The 19,731-nt window shown below is 43.2% G+C and overlaps 1 protein-coding gene across 1 annotated transcript; it reads left to right on the top strand.

The window, feature by feature from the left end:
* Positions 1–2,107: 2,107 nt before the first annotated feature.
* On the top strand, positions 2,108–19,265 carry retreg1 (reticulophagy regulator 1). The gene is made up of 9 exons (XM_076744668.1): positions 2,108–2,355; positions 3,406–3,512; positions 4,303–4,333; positions 14,057–14,174; positions 14,293–14,377; positions 14,880–15,002; positions 15,508–15,578; positions 16,014–16,137; positions 16,255–19,265. Exons 1-9 carry the CDS (start codon positions 2,159–2,161, stop codon positions 16,773–16,775), a joined length of 1,377 nt encoding a protein of 458 aa, XP_076600783.1. The 5' UTR covers positions 2,108–2,158; the 3' UTR covers positions 16,776–19,265.
* Positions 19,266–19,731: the final 466 nt, after the last annotated feature.

A 19,731-nucleotide genomic window follows, 5' to 3' on the forward strand; every position in this document is an offset into this window, starting at 1 on the left:
AGGCGGCTGCGTAAAATGGGTCATCATCTCTTTGTACTTCTGAGTTTCCTCTCACTCCCCAACATGGGTTCATTCTGACTCTGTCATGTGTGGCAGGCGGCCCGGTCTGCTGTCTGTCACACAGCGTCTCCCACACACTGCATGCATTCATCTCGCTACTCTTTTGTTTGCCTAATTCATCGTGTAGTCCATAAAACGTCAAAAATAATGACAGCTACCCATTAAAAGTCACAATAGCGTTAACTATCAGACTTTGTAACTAAAGCATTTTATGGTCTCTGTGACTGCACATGTTTGTGCACATGGTGTGTATACATATGTTTTTCTACTGTGTTACATATATATTTATATACTGTGCAATAGTGCAAAACACTGTACCTAATCGTCTTATTTTACCATGTTCAGTTTCCAGCTTCCTCCATTAGCAATGTAGTTTTTTTAACGCCCTTATGCTACAAAGTGAACTGAATTTAGCAATGCGGCAAAATCAAAATGGCTGATTTGTGAACAAATTTTCTGGCTGATGAGCCAAACTTGTCAAAACGTTAACACAGCTTGCCAGCCTGCCACATACACACCACATCTTGTGTGGCAGTTGTGTACTTTCTCTCGTGTTGTGCGATGAATCAGGCACAAACCATTTTTAGCTCCGACCGGCCGTTTATTCTGATAACAACAGGATGATATGAGGCCTCTCACAGTGACAAGCTCCAGAAACACTGAAACAAAGAAAGAAATCACTTGGCCAACTGATAATCAGCTTAGCAAGTTACACCATGGGGATTTCTCATGAAGCTACGACGCAGCGACCACAGTCACCGATCACATGGTGAGCTCAACAGACGTCTCAAAAAACACACAACCAGCATCATCACTAAAGTGTTTGCTGTGATGATTGGAAGCCGTCTTTTAACAAACAAGCAGCAGAGAATACACTTTTACCAACAAACGGGCTTACAGGTGGAATCATTAGCAGCATCTTTTACCCACTAGGGGGCAGAATAACAGAAACAGCCCCGGTTTACCATTGGCTAAAAAAGTTGTTAAAGCTAACGTGTTAGCAAACAGTGTCTGTTATAATAAAAGTAAGTCCAATGTTCACTGTCTGCTTGGTTCGGTTTCCATAAAGTCCTGAGAAAAATATCTATTGCCTATTTACCTCTAACGCTGAACAAAAGCGACACTGTCACACTGAATTCATTTGACTCCATTTAAAATCTTCATTATTGTAAGTGTAGCTTTTATATACAGTCACTAAATTCTGTTTGTCTTCACATTTTTTACAACATGTAGTATTTATCATTACGTTTTAACTCAAAGATATGATGGCTCATTCTAGTAAATACACACACACACACACACACACACACACACACACACACACACACACACACACAAACCTGACGTCAATGGCCTGGACCACAACAAAACAAGCAGCAGTTAAAGTCTGGAGCTGCTTCCAGTCGGAGCGAAGTGGACTGAGCGAGACAGGAAGTGGGGCGATTTTGTCTTTCATAATAAAAGGCGTCAGTTTGGAAACTAACATTGAAATGAAAACATTCACGCTCACGTTTCTCATCATGGCTGTGATTTTTACAAACGAAGTAAAAAAGTTTTTCTTCAGAATTTCCAGATGACGAAAATATAAAATAAAGGTAGATTTTTTTTGTTTAATGAAAACAAATACACAAATACACATTGAGCACATTCCTTAAAAAAATGCCATATTTACTGTCTTCGGGTTTATTTTTCCTTCAAGGTTATATTTCGTTCATGTGACAACACTGAAAAGGCAGAAATGTCCAGAATTTCACAAGGAAATTGCAATTATTAGATACAATTCAGATATAGAAAAATATTTTTGGGTGGAATAAATATATTTTTTACTCCCTTCTATCATCTCTAGGGCGACACTGCTTTTCTATGCAGACTGTTTGTCATTCCAACTTTAACATTAACTTTAACATTTTAAGATAACAGCGCCTTGTATTGTCCACCTGCTGACAGATTCGCGATTATCGTTCCAAACGCAATGACTTTTATTTTGAAAAACCCAGCCCCCCGCAGGAACTACTATCACAAATCGTGTTATGAGCTTGACACAGATCTCTGCAGGAGGAGCGGAGCGGCAGAGCGGTGGGGCCCCGGTCGTTTTCCAATGCTGGCCAGCCGGGAAACAGGAGCCGCGGGCGGCGGGGAGGCGGCTGCCGGGCCTTTGGGGCCGCTGAGCCGGGATCACCGCGGGGAGGAGACGCTGCCCGGCCGCGCAGGGTGTCGTCTCACCGGCCTGGTCAACTGGAAGCAGAGACCTTGCAGGACTTCAGCCCTGTTTGCTGCAGCCAGCGCGGTGCTCTGGTAGGCATCATGACGCAGGGATATGAGGCAGACTCCCATTCTGACAACACGGAGCTCCTGTTAATGACAGGAAAAATAATTAGGACTGACCCCAAACCTCAGCAGAACATCAGAGTAAAATTCCTTTGGCTTAAGTAAAGTGAAGATATTTGATGTTTTTTCTTTAAATCCCCCTTTCCTTCAGAATTGCAGATATTCTAATCCAATGTTTTTTAAGGGCAAATAATGGCTTTTTCTCCAGTTACTTTTGTAGCTGCCAGTATTGATCAGAATGGTTGTATTTGTGTTTTTTGGTTTGCAAAGAGTTAACTCAGTTTATCCTGTTAGCTTTGAATAGTTTTTTCTAGATATTCACAATGATATCCACATATAAAGCCTATTCAGGGCCGTAGCCAAGATTTCATTAGTCCAAAGTCCCCCTAATGAGCCCCCCCCCCCCCCACATACCCACACATACACACAAATAATTAACTGCCTAAAATGTCATGAGTATTTGGATTTCATTCTTGTAATCATGAAAGTTTTTGAAAAAACATACTCTATTTAATTGTTAGTAGCTAAATGTGGTCAAATAAAAATGTATAGTACTACTGTGATATGCTAACTTCTCCAGATTGCTGAGAGAAAGCCCAGTTTCCAGAAATAACACAGAGAAAACGAGCTCAGTGGAAGTTAAAGGGTGTCATGTGTTATTGTTTTCATGCAGACCTGCAGAGATCATGAGGCCACATTCGCTGAAGCGAGCTCCACCCCTCCAGATGAACTTCATTCTTATTTTTCAGCAGAGTAGAAATGTAAATTACATTTATTCCAATTCATCCTTTAAAAACAGTCATTGTAGAAATATTGACTTTAAAAATATACCAGAATCTGTTCCTTCATTGCTGCGAGCGTCCAACGTGATGCCGAGCTGACAGCAGGTCAGTGGATCTTGGCCTGATTCGCTGGACGTCACCGTCTGTCAGCCGCTTCAGTTTAAGTTCGTCAGCCTTCAGTAAAACCACGTCTGCTGGCTGATTCCAGGGGAACCTTTGCTTTGCTCCTCCTCAGGTTTGTGGCCTTCAGCCCTCTGCGAGCCTACAGCCTCCTGGCCGTCCTGCTGGCTCTGCTGGTCGTCACGGTGACCGCCAGAGACATCGCTCGGGCCAGATCCACAGGTAACACAAAAACACCTTGTATTTCCCCGGGCAGGACAGCGTAACGGTGCCGCTCGTGTCTTTCTTTAATGATCAAGATCAAAACCAGCAGCTGTTTCGATAATCAGTTTATACCCAAACTGACCCAAAGAAGAAAGAAGACCTCATGACATCACCAGTGAATCAATGAAAATCTGTTGGGGTCAGTCGGTCAGAGAAGCTGCCGGATGCGAGTCCGGATTTTCGGATGATTTCACCCTGATGGCGACTCGTTAGCGCGATGAGTCAGGACGAGGTCACTCATCAGCCTGACCTCGCTCGCTATCGCACTCCTGATCAGACACGTGTACTCTTCATGCCAGCGATGGTTTTTATTAGATAAACGAACATAAGATGGATTCATGGCTGTAGTTTTCTGTTATGAGAGAAATGATCGTGACTGCTCAGCAGAGGCACCGCTGAGGCTCTGAGCTTGTCCTCTTCATATTGGTTGATTGTCACGTTGCCAAGCCAGAAAATGAGCCTGAATGAACGCGAGTGAAGAGAAAGTCCGCTCTAACTCTCACAGATGGTGGCTGTGCTCACTCTGCGCCACGTCCAGCTGTTTCCAGTGGTCACAGGAAATATTCGGTGAACGTTAACGTGTTGTTTGAGCAGATCGGCTTGTGTTGCAGTCAGTCTTTTTTAAGTTGTCGTTCATGATCCGTTTATACAGCAGCCTTATTTTCGCGAGCGTGTTTGGTTTTTGTGGCGCTTCCAGTGACGTGACCTACTCAGTGATGATGAATAATACATTTCTTCTCTTCCACAGGAGCTCTCTTATGGCGCAGCATGACTGCAAGGTAGGAAACTCAAATGGATGTTTGCTTGTGTGTGTGTGTGTTTGGCGGCGATTACAGATCCGAGTTTTAGCTCTCGTCTGATTGGTTGAGTTAAAAGAATGTAAATGTAAATGTACTTTTTGTTATTTGCTCCTTGAAGGTCAGCAGGCTAGCTGATTAGCTTAGCTTGAAGCTGCAGGATAGTCTGGGTAAAAATCAGAAGCTCAGCTGACTAACCAGTTAATCACTTAGTTTAACCTGATAATCCCATTTTATTCATTTACTCTGTAAGTCAGAGGACTGGGCTTTAAAATGTTAGTTTTTGTGTGTAGAGGAATGAACTATTAAAAATCCAGGACAGGCGTCGTGTCAAACGGAAAGCTCAGGTGTGTCGAGCAGACGTCCTCTCTGACAGGACGCTCATCCTGAACCTGACTGGACTGTTGAAGAGCTGCAGAGCTGATGGGTCACACATGACCGTCCAATCTAATCCTCCCTGAGACTGAACCGTACAGTCTCAACTCAAGAATCACATCCTCACCCTGCGACACAAGAGAAAGATTCGTCCATTAGCTACGAAGGGAAAAATCTAATTTGAGTTTTTGAGAATAAGGTCAAAATATTTTAAGAGATAAAGTCAGAAATCTGTCAAAGTGAGACAAATGAGTGATGAGGAAGACCAAGAGTGCAGTCTCAGTGATCTCAAACGGTCCCAGAATGAACTCTGGAGCCTCAGACCTCCATCTGATCTCAAAATGTCCAGAAAATCAACACGGAGTATTTTGGGGTTTTGTGACAGTTGGTCTGTCAGAATAAGCAGCTGGTAGCAGATAGCTTGTGTGTCACAGAAAACTTCCTCAAAATATAATATATTCTCATATTTTTCTGAAATTTTAGGGACGCTGACTGTGCCGCTTTCCTCAATTGATTTCCTGGTTTTTCTTTTTGAGTTTTTTGAACAAATGTGGAACAGATCAACTATCCTGAAACGGAAAGTTCTGAGAAGTCTGTTGTGTGAAGAATTCTTAGTGCTTTATATATTTATCACCCACAGATGTGAAGTAAAAGTACGTGTTTTCGGAGTACAGCCTGTGTTTGTCGCTGGATTCACACACCGGAAGAATTCCTCTGTATGAACGTGAAGGCTGTGCTGGACTTTGACCACTTGGTGGAGCCTGAGCTCAATCACTTTGTTCAAGTGACAGAATGAAAGATTTAACATACCTTACCCCACATAACCTTAAACACACACGCACACACACACACACACACACACACACACACACACCCCTCCTAATTTGGACATGACAGTCTGATTTGACCTTGGATTAGCAGTTTAGCGAGCTTTTTCTGCAGCTTTACACCATGTCACATGACCTTGAGGACCGTAATCAAAGATAGTTTATTCTGACCTCGAGTCTTGATCGTCTCTTTGAAGCATCATTAACTGTTGGTACTCCTCTTATCTTAGCCACACGCTAACACGTTAGTGTCGTCTATTTTGCTTCACCCTTGTGTGAATATCCGTTAGATTAAGAGTGTGTTGTACTTCTGTGGGAACTTCATTTCTCTTGTTTATGGACTCTCATAGTTTTCTGATTTATAATCGTCATATATTATTGATCTTGTTGTCTAATTTCAGATTATACACCTGCTTCCAGTAAAAACCTCAGTGGCAATCGGCTGTTTTCCAGTATCTTCTTCTTATTATCACTGATGTAAGAACAGATAGAGATAAACCTGCTCAGTCACAGTACAAGTGTTCCTGAGTCCATGCAGTAATTTCCTTCATCCAGTCATGTGTTCACAAAGTGGTGAACTCGCTCCATCCTCGCTTGTGATCGACTGAGCCTTTCCAGGATGTTCCTTTCACACCCAATCATGATCCTCTCACCTGTTACCAATGAGCCTGTTTACCTGTGGAATGTTCCAAACAGGTGTTTTTGGAGCGTTCCACATCTTTCCCAGTCTTTGAAACGTGTTGCTGCATCAGATTCAAAATAAGCAGATATTTACAGAAGTCAATGAAGCTGATGAGGAAAAACATTAAATATGTTGACTTTGTGCTGTTTTCAGTTGAGTTATCTCTTTCTGTTTTATTTATGTTTTGGAAATGAATTTATGTTCCTTTCATGTTTGGTGATTCGACCCACGCTGCTGATTTCTGAGCCATTTGGCCGACTTAGTCTGGTATGTGGCCGACTGAGGACTGCTGGGGGGGGTCACACTGGTAGCCTGGTTCACACACAGTGATTGTGTGTGTGTGTGTGTGTGTGTGTGTGAGCGTGGGGCAGCTCTGATGTCTCGATGGGATTCAGCAGAGGTGAGAGGGATTTGTGGGCGCCAGGCTGGATGCAACACATCTGAGTTATATAACAGATAGCCCAGGTCAGGTCAGGGGCGAGTCACGGAGCGTTTGGACGTAAAGACGAACAAACATCACGACCATGGATCCACAGGCGGCAGTAAAACGTGAAAAAAAGGTTAAAATGATGAGCTTCGTGGAGATCAGTGTTGGCGGAACAGATGTATTGGATTGCATAGGGTTGTGCCTAATAAAGTGGCCGCTGAGTGTACAAGTGGCTGGTCAGATTCAGAGCGAGGACGTCGTGCTTTGTGTTGAATGCATCTCAGCCGCCGGCGCTCGCACCGGGCTCCTCCTGTCCTGATCCACATCTCTGTTGCCCCTCTGCCTCTGTGACATTTGGCCAGCAGGGCGGGATTGTGCTGCCTGTCGTCACCTGCTGTTGTCCGTCAGAGGCGTCGTGGATAATTGTACATCAGGCTCAGAGCAGGTCTCAGGCAAAGGCTTGTGGGAGATTAGCTGCTGACCCAAAATGTGAGCTGACAGCTGGGATGTTTGAACTAACAACGTCCCTCCCTGTGCTGACTGTATGTGTGTGTGTGTGTGTGTGTGTGTGTGTGTGTGTGTGTGTGTGTGTGTGTGGTGAATGCAGTCTGAAACACAGCATAAACACAGATATGTCTAGTTTTTATTTCTGAATCCTGTCAGACTTCTGGGTCGTCTGCAGCCTGACAAACCGCCCCGTCTCCACACTCACTGGTAAATGACCAAATCTCAGCTCAAAAGCTCTCTGTAACTCCGATCCTCATGCCTTTATACCGACCTCCCGTAACGTTCACAGGTGCCGCCTGTTTTCAGCTGATTGTCTGCATTTAATGTCTGATAATAATCTATATTTATGTGTGTGTATGTGTGTTATCAGTCAGCGTTGTTGTCTTTGTGTCATGACCACAATCTTTCCCTAACTTACAGAACTAATTGTGAACCATATTCCTCATATTGTCCTCCAGGCAGTGATTGTGAGGTATTTTCTGTGTTTTCAGAGAAACGAGATGTTGACATCAGTACGTCAAGTCGTGCCGGCTGAATCACTGAAAACACACGTAGCTCATCTTTCTTACATGCGGACAAACGTCACATGATGGATTTTGTTTTCGTGCTTCGAAGGAAGACTCGCTGTGCTGCTGTTTGTTCCCACAGCAAACACAAGTGTCTTAAGAGTTGTGAAACCTGAGCGAAGTGTGTGTCTGATTACTCTGTGTGTGTGTGCGTGTGTGTGACTCAGCTGTTTCTCCACTGATGGAACTGATTCAGAGGTGTGACATGAAGCAGTCAAGCCAATCAGATCACTTGACACACAGGGGGTGTGCTTCAGAGCGAGCCCTCCGATTGGATGCCGGCCGCCTGGTAGAAAACAACACAACAAACCAGCCACAAGCGTTTCATCACAAAGGATGCCCTCAAGAGTTGAAATAAGATAAAAAATAAGTGTAAAATTTGGATTTCTCATCTTAAAATCAGACGTTTGCAGACATCACTCACAGTTTTTGGCTTAGCTGCATGTTTATAGGTTGAAATTTGATCATCATCATATTTATTTATAAAGTTTACAACCATGTCATGTCGTAAGCACCAACAGTCTGATAAGTAGTGTTTACAGAAGAAGAGCACAACTTGATTATAGGTATTTCAGGGAAATACGATAAATAATATGTATCAGAAGTGGCGACAGGCCGACATCGTTGCTGTTGTGTTTTTTGGAGCATTTTGTTTTGCTGACGTCGTCACAGGCTTTTAAATTGAGGACGAGGACTTTGCGCAACTTCCAAGAAAGTGTGTGTGTGTGTGTGTGGTAACGTCCACCTGCACAGCATCATCATGACGCAACCGTGAGAAAACGGCAACAATCAAAGCCTTTTCTCAGATTTTTGTCCAGTCTGAAGCTGAGACGTGTGAGGAACATTCATCCAGTGTACAACACAAATCTGAATATATTAGAAAATCTGTTTTATTCCTGTGCAGTGAGTCTGTGTTTGGGAGCAGGTCACTGTTTTTTAAAGTAGTTCAGCTTTTAGGACTCACAAATATAAAAATATACATAGAAATACATGGAAGTGACCTGATAAAATGGAGGTTTTTGAAGTGAAATAAGCAGCTATGATGCTGAAATAGGATAGATAATCGGGCTCATCTTGGTTTATAATAATACATGTAATGATCAACATGTGTTTTTTATGCATGCAGCAGAACATTTCCTTTCTTTTTCAGCTCATTTCTGATTTAACATTTTGGTAAACGTGCTTTGTGGGTGAGTGAGTTGTCAAGATCGATACCGCTCTGATGTCTGCATGCTAAATATGAAGCTACCGCTACTGAAAGCAGTCGCAACCAAGACGTTGTCGAATCAATCAGCCCCCAAAAAACAGCGTTTGAGAGATTAAAGGAACAGCTGATGGATGTTACCTTTGCTTAGAGCCAGGCTAACTGTTTCTTGCCTTTGTGCTAAGCTAAGTTAGCCAGCTGCTGGCAGTAGCTGACTTCCATATGCTTGTATTAATCATCTGCCTCCTGCTAATCTATTTCCCTAAATGTCAAACTTCTCCTTCGAATAAACGAGCGCTGTTTAGGAAACACTGATCACCATACAAACATCAGTGAGTCAGTCACATGTCCCCTCTCATCTGGCCGTCCTGATAGAGGAGGCGTGTTTGGGAGGTTGTTGCTGGTGGTGTTGTGGAGGGTGTTGCTGTTTCTACCCCCAAACCCCATCCCTCTGTCCTCCCGGCCGGAATGTAGTGTGACCCGGTTATTTTTAGACAAGGCCGCTTGAAATACTCCAAGCGGGTCTTCATTGAGGATAAACACAAGCTGCTGTCGCGCCGTGCGGCACGTAAAACCTGAGTCCGGCTCCAACCTGAGTTTGTGCTGCCATTTTTTACTACAAAGACTACAAAGTTCTAGCTGTCTCTCGTTATCTGCTTCACAAAAGTGTCCCTCAGACCGTTCAGCGTTTGGCTGCCTTCAAGTGTCGTCAAGTCTTCTGAAGGTACCTGAAGCTCTTGAGATGTCTCCTGAAGATCATGGGGCAGGACTGAGGTATGACTTTAAGAGCTGTGGCTTGTTTCTTTAAAGGATCTGTTTGCCCAAATCACAGGAAATTAAATATATCTTTGCCACCTCTTGTGATATGTTGTCATTTGGATAGTTTGGGTTTTATTGATCCAGATGTCTTCCGCCTCAAAAACAATGGAGGTGAACAGAAACAACTGGTGTCTTTCAACTGATGGATGAACTGAAGCTTTAAGGTTTTCGACAATAAGCTGTCACATTGGGCATTGCAGTCTTGTTTGTGCCTGGATTGTGCGATGTCAGTACAGACTTTATGACTCCAACTCATGACAAAGGGAGTTGGTTCACACAAAAATGGGCAGCTTTAACTCTCAATTTCAATCTAAATAGATGAACAACGTGGCATGGAGCTGGAAAGCGACGCATATTGTTGCGTCTTCGCCCCCCGTTGGTTCACATCACTGGCGGCTTGTGTTACTTGTAGCTCTGGGCTTAATGTCCTGCATGATGGGCCTTTTGCAGAGGCATTAATGTAAACCTGATCAGCTGCTTTCTCACTCCATTAATGTCAGCTTACTGTATATGAGACTGTAAGCAGAACATAAACAGGTATTAGTTGCATCAGAGTCCTTGTTTCTGTGGTATATACCCACACAGACAGGTGGGTAAACACATTCACATCTCCCTCCTCCCCAATCAGAAGAGAAGAGCCGGGATGTTTTTGCCGCCATTCCTCGCATTGTTTGTCTCGCTCTATTTTTAAAGCGCCGTCACCGGGCTTGTTAAAAGCTCAGACACTCAGCTCCCTGTGTTGTTTCAGAGATTACTGATTGGGTAAAAAGTGATATCTGCCCGACAGCTGCTCATGTGGTGCCACAGCCTTCCTTCCCCCTCCGTCGCCCTCTGACGTGTTGTTGTCAAGTTCTCTGTTGAAAGTTGGACATTTTTCAGTTGGAGTGACGGCTGAAGTCTTCAGGCTGTCACACCGGTGGATGGTGTAGGTCAGTGGTGGTCTGTAATGATCTGGAGCAATGAAATATGATATATTCGCTTCAGCATCCAAAGTTCTCATGGGGTTCAGACAGCATGTGACAGGGGGGCTGAAAATGTCACGATTTGCAACCCATGAGGTGTAATTCACTGGAAAATCAGGACAGAGGCAGTCAGAGAGACAGATGGGAATATGAATGTAGCCTACATAGAGTGTGAATTTGAAGAAATGATGAAGTCCGGCTGACATTAAATAGCATTTTTACATATCTGCTCTGCAATAATAACAAACCAAAAGGGAGAAAGTGATATTTTCTATGTCAGTTTTTCATTAATTCTTCAGAATATGGAATTCGTCCATGCAGATGAAGACCTTATTTTGACACAGCCAATTGGATCATTGCAGAAAGCAGTAACGTCAACATTCAGGCAGAGTACATGGTCACACTGAGCCGGAACAACCCGGACAACCTCACCACGGACTGAACCGCAGACTGAACTAAAACAACGCGTGACACTTCATTTCCACGGTTGCTGCTGTTGGTTGTGTGGTTTATGGCAAAATGGATAAAATAAGGACAGCTCTGTTTGTTTGTTTGGAATCTCAATTCAGGGCAAGTTTGTTTACATTGCATCTCCATCTCAGCATGATTAATGGTCTTTTCTGGATATGTTTTCCCTTCAAAATGTAAATATAGACTCATATAAAAGATGGCATTCGACTGCAGAAAGGACAGGGTGGGCTTCATTTTAAACAGGGTCTTCTCATTTCTAAACTTTCACCCATGCCGACGAACCCTGTCATCAAGTATTTGTCTCCACGTCGGTGGGAAAACACACTGTAACCTACTACTCTTCCACTCTCAGGTGATCTGTCCTGTGGCGACACTTGGCGGTACTTTATCCACGGAGGCTTGCATCTCTTTTCCAGAGTGACGTCTGTCTTTTGTGGAACATAGAAATGCTCACCCTGCTTGTCCCTTACTGCTTTTATTGCCTCACAGTGTGGCCGTCACATGTTCGACCCATCGTGTGTTCCTGGAAATCAGCCTCCTACTGGGGGCATGTGCCTGGAAGTCGAGAGGGGAGCAGCGTGTTGACCTTTCGTCATATGGGTTATGTGAGACAAGGCCGAGAGTTTGGGTCAGGTGGAAGGGGTACTGGGTGTACATGAGATACTGTTGCTTCTTGTGGCCTCCAGTGCTTGTTCCTTGCAGCAGATACATGCTTGGGGGGGGGGGGGTTTGGATGGGGTTATGGAGGGAGAACGGGTGGTCGGGTTCAGGAGAAAAAAATGAATGGAGCTCAAGAGGACGAGTGGATGTGGGTGGTTAAGTTTGTGAAAATGGACTTAAACAGCTGTGTGCAGTGAAGAAAAGTGACCATGGGAAAGGGCATCGCTTTACAGGATTCCATCATTACCAGCTGACAACAAATGCGAATTTGCGCCACTTTGAAGGCCAAAACTTTTCCTCAAGAGCTGCCAGCAGGAAGGTCGAATCTGGAATGTGTCAGAAACATCAGATCTCCTCGTGGAAGTTCTACTGTCAGTTCTCCATCATGTTCACTCAATAAGTGATAAATACATAAGGAATGAGATCAGAAGAGGAGATGAGGTGACATGAGGTGAGGTGAGATAAGAAGAGATGAGATGACGTAATGACTTGGTTGGAACAGGAAAACAAAAACAAAATCAACAAAATTCTGCAGTTTTCTTTTATATTCTGGAGCAATTAATGTGATTTTTATGAAATATACGCAACATATATAAAAGCTAATGCAAATCTCACTGTAGCAAATCACTGTATATGTCATTATTGTGAAGAATCAACTGAGAAACTATATTTGGAACATGTGTATAACATAACGCACCTGTTCATATAGGAACTTTTAAAACAATCTCATTGCATTTCATTTGTGCATCTTCACCACGATTTCCAGTTAGCACAGGAGCCTCACAGCCTGCTCAGCTGTTCTAACCAGATCTCCATGATGATTTCACCCCAGCTGTTTCCAGGACAGCTGCTTCCACAGGACATGTAGTTTCATCCTCAGTTTCACCTCAATTTAGCACATTGTCCTTTAATCTGATGAAAGCTGTTGAGGCAGTTACCTCGTCCACAGTAAGACTAAATCACAGTGGAAACTGGACTGATCTGTGCAGCACAGTACTGGGTACAAAGACTAAACCCATTGGGTTACAGCTAGTTAAGATAGTGGAACAGAAGCTAGCGTGATGCCTCACTTCCTGTCTCTTTATTGCACATGACCTGCACGTGAGCCACATGTGTGCCGTTTATAGCAGTTTCATATGAAGCAAGCATGACCGCTGATGGTAGGAAATGATTTTTGGAAACGCTTGACGTGGAGGGGAAAATTTCATGCCTCACCAGGTGGCCCAGAATTCCCAGCAGTACCACAGCATGGAAGTCACTTCCCAGTCCTATTCCCATCTGCCAGCTGTCTGTTAAGTCATCTTGCCAGTTTTATTGTAGGTGTTTTAATTTAGACTATGACATTTATATTGGACTGACTTTTTTCTTGGACTAAATTTTATCGATGACCCTCAACTAGTAGAATTCAAAGCCTTCAAATAAACCTCTTCAATCCCTCTCTTGGTCAAGTCAAATGTTGATGCTATTTTTAATGCAGAGTCACTGCATATTGTATCAGTAATTACACGGTGGCCGTTTACACATACCAACAAGGCGAGCCTTGTTCAACACTCATTGAACACTGTCCTCTGAGCTTCAAGATGTGATTTGAAAATCTAGACCGAGCAAGTGTCAACAGCTTTCGGACAGATGATGTCAGAGTCCTGGCGGACTGGAGGAGGCGACAAAGAGAAACCAAAATTTTTTCCAGGTGATGGGATGAGAGGAAAGACTTGTTTATGGAGCTTGTCCAGCACCTCCCCTCCCCTGCCCTCTCCCTCCTGTTCCTCTATCTCACCCCTTATTTAAACTGATGCACATCCACTTTAACCCAGTTTATCACCTGATGGTCACAAGGAATTCACAGAACTGTAGTTATGTATGGAGTTACTAATAGTTACTCATTTGGGTTTAATGGTAGATAAAGCTGAGTATCATCAGCATAGCAATGAAAGTTATGCTGCAACTGATGATTATTATCATCATTATTCATCATCACCAATCCATTCCTTTCTTGATTATCTGCTTGACTTCTAGTTAAGTCAGAAATATTAGTTTAAAATACCCAAAGTAAGTTCATTGGTGGGACAAATACAGACCAGCTGCACTTTGTATCAAGCTTAGGTGACTGCCTGACCTCCTCAGATTTTTAGTGGCAGCATACACTGTCAGAACTGAGTTATGTTAAAGATGTCCAACATTGCTTGTGCCTGTCTTACCTTGTAGCTGGGAGATCATTGACTCAGGCCAGGATAGCCGGTCTGGGACTGGACCTCAGCTCAGCGACTCCCTCAAACTCTTCCTCCAGGAAACGTCGGCTTTCAAACAGCAAAACCCAGGCAAGGTGAGGCAGCAGATGGCCCCGTTCTAAAGGAACACTTCAACATTTTCAGCGATTAGTGTTAGAACTACATCATTATGTGTTAGCTGAGCCATTCTCTGTGTTTGCTTTCTTTCTCTAGTTTTGCCTGCTGGTTTGCAGCCTGTGCACCTTCTTTGCTGTCTTAGGACGCTACATTCCAGGGATTGTTATCTCATATATTCTAGGTGAGCAAGCTAAAGTTTTGCACATAAAGACCCCATTTCTATCACGCTAAAGAAGTGATTTGAGGTGGTTGCATCTTTCTTGTCCATGTTTTGGTGAAACAGACCTCACTGATATTCAGACCATTTCTTTTTGGTCAGCAGCATTGACGTATTAGCAAATATGAAAAAGGTGGTTAAACTTTGGTCTCCCAGAGGTGATCATAGGCAAGGCACCAACAGCAAAGACATGATTCCACTGTATCATAGAAAGCATCAATTGATGCTTTCTGCTGCTGGAAGAACCTTGTACTCATATTAGCAGCTCGTAGCTTCATGGAGTCATGACACTTGAATTGAGGCATATAGCATCAGAGGCTTCATCCTAACATGGTGAGCAAACTTCTTCATTGGAGTGCAGTTAAAATGACTTTTAAGTGTGTTCTTTGGCCAGTGTGTTAATGGATTTTCCAGAAACAGATAATTACGTTGCTGTGTTTTTCTCTTTGTTGACCTCTCTCTGCAGTGCTGGGCGTTTTCCTGTGGCCTCTGATTTCATCTCATGATGTGGGTTTGTGGCTAGAGCCAGTTCTGCAGAAGCTGGACTTTGGCATCGGGGAGTTCCTTCAGAAAATCAAAGAGAACCATGGTAACTATGTCAGTATGTCATCTGTTGAAACGGTTTTCTCCTCTATTTGTTCCAAACAAACTGAAGATGTAACAAAAGAGCTTTAGAGTGGCAACTGGAAGGCTTTCATGAGCTGGATGAAGGTCTTTTCAGGCGGTAAGCACCACTCCGCCTGCACACCGGCTTGGATCCTCATGTGAATAGACAGGTAGTTAAGTGTTCTGTGAGTAAACGCCATGGACTGTATGAAACGTGGATGGAAACTCTTTAAACAAGTGTGGAATCCAGACTATTGACATAGAAAATGTGTGTGCAGTGACTATCGATTACAGTGTGTGAATGACTTCTTTCTGTCATCCACAAAAACATATTAAAATTTGTTGATATAACTTCCAGAAGGTGTGTAAACAGGAATCCTACACATAAATGATTTTGTTTTTAATCCTGCCCTTCAAAACTGAAAGCTTCTCCTTTAGTTTTTGTTTTCAATGTTGGACGAGAAACCTGAATGTTTTCTTCCTTTCAGAGAGGAGAATCATGCAGGCTCAGGCTGAGAAGGAGGGCATCGAGTCGGACCTCTCCTCCATGTTTCCCAAGGTTGGCTGATCATCTCATCTCAATCTAATTAAGCCTCGGTTGCCTGACAGGATCCAGTTAAAGCTAATTGAAATGTGGTACACATGATCCACATCAGCCTGTGCAGTGAATGCCAAAAGATGCTTATCAAACACCTGGTTCAGTTTCCATTCACTGAGTGTGCTTCCCTCAGATTTGGATCCTTGGGTTAAGTGAACTACTGGTTAACTAACAGTGATGTTAACATGAGACTCCTGATGGTTAGTGTCATCATTTCAGCTGCTTTCTTTTCTTGATTGGTTTGTACACAGTATGAAAAAAACAGGCTGTGACGGGCACATTTAATCTGTCCTTTAGATGTTCAGCTAACTCGCACAGCAGACAATGGGATATTTTTTTCTCATGGCTCAGGCCGGCGCTCGGACACCTGATGTCTCCGTGTGTTTCTTCCCACAGCTCGACTCCACGGTGTGTAAGGAAATGTCAGTGTCGGACACAGAGGTGTCTGATGTGACGTGGACGGACAACGGTACTTTCAACCTGTCAGAAGGACACACACCTCAGACGGAGAACTCGGAGGGTACGTTTGTCTGCTCCACAGACGGATTTAGACGCGCTGTTAGCGTTCTCTGCGTCCTGTTCTCGCTGTTTTACAATAAATCTTTTTAAAAATTCTTTTTTTGCGTCAACCTCACAGACCTTGACAGAGAAGAAGCGTTCACTGGTGGTCTTCCAGAATTCCCCTCACTTGACAATGGCACAACAACCAATGGCGACGACGATGACGACCTCAGCCTTGGCCTTCCCTCACCCCCACCTCAGCCCCAGCCGCCAATCAAATCCAAGAAGACGCCCTCTCCTCACAAAGACCAACCCGCTGACAAAGCCCTGGAATTAGTCCACCAGATGGCGGGCGACGTCATCGCCGCCGCCGTCACAGCCGCCATCCAGGAGAGAATAGAAGCAGCGGTCGGCCTCACAGCGCTGAGCGACTCGGAGCGGCCAAGACTCCCAGAATCCACCAGGCTGCTGGAGCTGGCCGAGGAGTCAGACAGCGAGGTGGAGGACTTTGAGCTGCTGGACCAGTCGGAGCTGGAGCAACTGGAGGGGGAGCTCGGGCTGGGAGAGGCGAAGGTCCAGGCCAAAGAGGAGGCTCAGGCCAAGAGTGACAAGCCGGCCTCTTCTGGATTCTTCTCCAAACTCCTGAGACGCCACTGATGGATGAAAAGCACGGTCGGCACGGGAGGAGGACGGCTTACAGAGGACACATGGAGGGGGGGCGCAGGTGTTCTGGTGGTTGTGAGAAAACAATTTTTCCATGTATCTTTTTCCTGTAGAGCTAACATCAACGTTTCAAAACGCATCAGTTTGTCAGATATGGAGGTGGAAGTGATGTCACTTTGGTCAGAATCACATCAGCCGAATGCCGAGATCAGAACACACGACATCCAGCCAACGGACGCAGCATCCGGGACTCTTCGCAGCATCCCGACCAGAAGACGACTGCATCACTCCTCGCCGTGACCTGAGCTGCGTCTGTGCCATCAGTTTCCCTGGAAACATGGAGGATGCTTCTGTCACTGCATATTTATTTATTTATCTAATTATTTTTTAATATTTGTCTACCCTACATTTTTTGCCCAGCGGTCTTATCACCTTACTGATCACCTGTTGTATGCCATGGAAGAAGAAAGACAGCAAGCTGTGATTGGTCCAGCCTTTTGTCTGCAGCGTCTCTTTACGATCCCACGATGGCTTCGTCCGACAGAACGACTGTCATAACGTACAAAAGTACCGTGTCGTCTGATCCCGGCATAAAAGGCTGCTGATGGCTGAAGGACGAAGGTCCTACTTTTGGTTTTAATCATTTGCTGTGGTTACATTCATCTTCTCAATGCAACTTCTATCACCTGATCACATTTTCTGATGAGATCAATTTAGCATTCATAAGCAGCATATTAACACTTATTAAATGGTTTTAACACACTATGACTTAGTTGTAAGCAAATAAGGACATTTTAAATGTTTATTAATGTGTTGTGTAACCAATATGATTACCATTTATATGATTACAACTGTGTTATAATGTTGAATCATTTGTTTTCTGTTTATACACTTAAAATGTCCATACACAGTATCCGCTTAGATTAAATTGCAGTGTGCTATAAACCATTTATTGACTACGTATTGCTTATAAATGCTTAATTGGGGGTTAAAATTCAATGATACCAATAAATTTGACCTGAACTTCGCTGCTGGACACAAAGTATTCAAAACTGAAACGGATCTTCTCAACAACTTAAACATTCCCAAAACAGACTCTAGCCCTACTCCTAATCGAAGCCTGGATACGTCCCAAAATTGCATTGAAAGACCAGAATAACTGCAGCAAAATGCTAATTTTACCAGTGACCCGAAGACTTCCTGTTACATATGATTGACTGACGGACTGCCTTTAGTTTTCAAAAACACACTGTAGACAGCTCACAACACGTACTTACACTCACTTTGATGCTGAATTGACAAATTCAACTACGTTACCCAGAATTCCACAGACATCAAATCAAATGACAATCACTATTCAATCAAATCACCTTTAATGCTCAAAGTACTACTACTGGTTGGATAGTTGACAATGACGATTAAAAAGTTGGAAACCTTTTTTTTATTTTTTATTATTTCATTTTTTAATTTTATATATTTGTTGTTCCCTGAGACATTTATGTAGTTGAGGGACTTCGATTATGACATGCAGCTGAAAATACTAAGCATGGAAATCTTATTTTGAGAGATAAATATGTTAAAACATTTTACTTCCAGTGCTCAATGTGGTTGTCTGCAGGAGTACAGAAACACTGCTCTGCTGTTGGATCATCTGCTAACGCATCAAAATCAGGAAAACTAAACTCAGATGTTCTTATGTCAAACATGACATTAATCATTGTTGGGCTTCAGCTGAACGGCTCAGTCGACATTCAGTAGATGAAATATCTCAGATTCAGGCTTAAGAGTTCAAGTCCAACAAAGCTGCTGTAAAACACTCTGAGTTCTTTCTGACTTTATCACTAAATTAAAGCTAAAACAAACAAATTTTGCCTCGTAGTTACGCATCGAGTCAAATGTGAGGAACTCCCTAACATCCCTAATCAAATCTTGGCTACCAGGAACCAAGTGAGCCCATGACCGCCCTTGCTCCTCCCATCACAGGATGATCCAAAGTTAGACTCAAAATGAAGTCAAAGTCAGTTTGAGCGCACTGAAAGTAAAATGTTATGAGTCGACGTGTTTCCATTTGCACCTTAATTATTATTTAATGACGCACCGACGTAGAGCAGTCTGCTGTGTCAAGCATTGGTCATGGGTTCAACGAGTTAAGGCGAAGAATGACTGAAGTGCTTCTTTAACATGCCTTGTACATTAAAAGACTTTGTTTTTATAATAAAGACACGCAGCAATGTATGATGTATCCTCTTGAATTAATCATGTGATGCCTTGTATTAGCATAACTCTAAAGATAATAAGAGAAATATTTGTTTTTGATTTATCTTCCACTCATATTATGGTGGCTTCCACGCAGTTGTCTAAAAGTGAAAAATCCTTTGACCTTTGTTCAAAAATATGTTGGCGGATCAGAACAAAACTGCAGTAACAAAATGTACTTTTGTGTAATTAAACTCAAGAATGTCAATAAATTGTTGTGACACAGTCTGAAGTTTTATTGATTTGACCTCGGTGTGTATTTATGAATGCAGCTGCTGTGAACACGCGTTACTGATGACGGGGGACGCAGTCACACAGCGGGGACATGCTCACCTTCTGAGGACATAATCCAAGCCCCACAGTATAAATTAGCCCAGGTTAGGATTATTATCATTAATGTAATAATAAACTTGTTTATTTATGTGTTTGTACAGCACCTTTCATTCTGGAATTACAGCTCAAAGTGCTTCACAAGACAGAAATCACATGCACCAAGTGAGTGCTTTACATAGAAAAGACAGAATGGACATAAAAACGAGAGAGAATATAACCCTGATAATGGTAATAAGGATGAAAATAAAAATAAAGCCAGTGCTTTAAAATAAAAAAAATAATGGAGGTTTAGGTGCAAACTTACCGTCAATTCTGACGGTAAGTATTCGTTGATGTCATTTTATTGCACAACTAAACTGTA

This window comes from Chaetodon auriga, chromosome 12 (assembly GCF_051107435.1).
Source record: "Chaetodon auriga isolate fChaAug3 chromosome 12, fChaAug3.hap1, whole genome shotgun sequence".
In the NCBI taxonomy this organism is placed as follows: Eukaryota; Metazoa; Chordata; class Actinopteri; order Chaetodontiformes; family Chaetodontidae; genus Chaetodon; species Chaetodon auriga.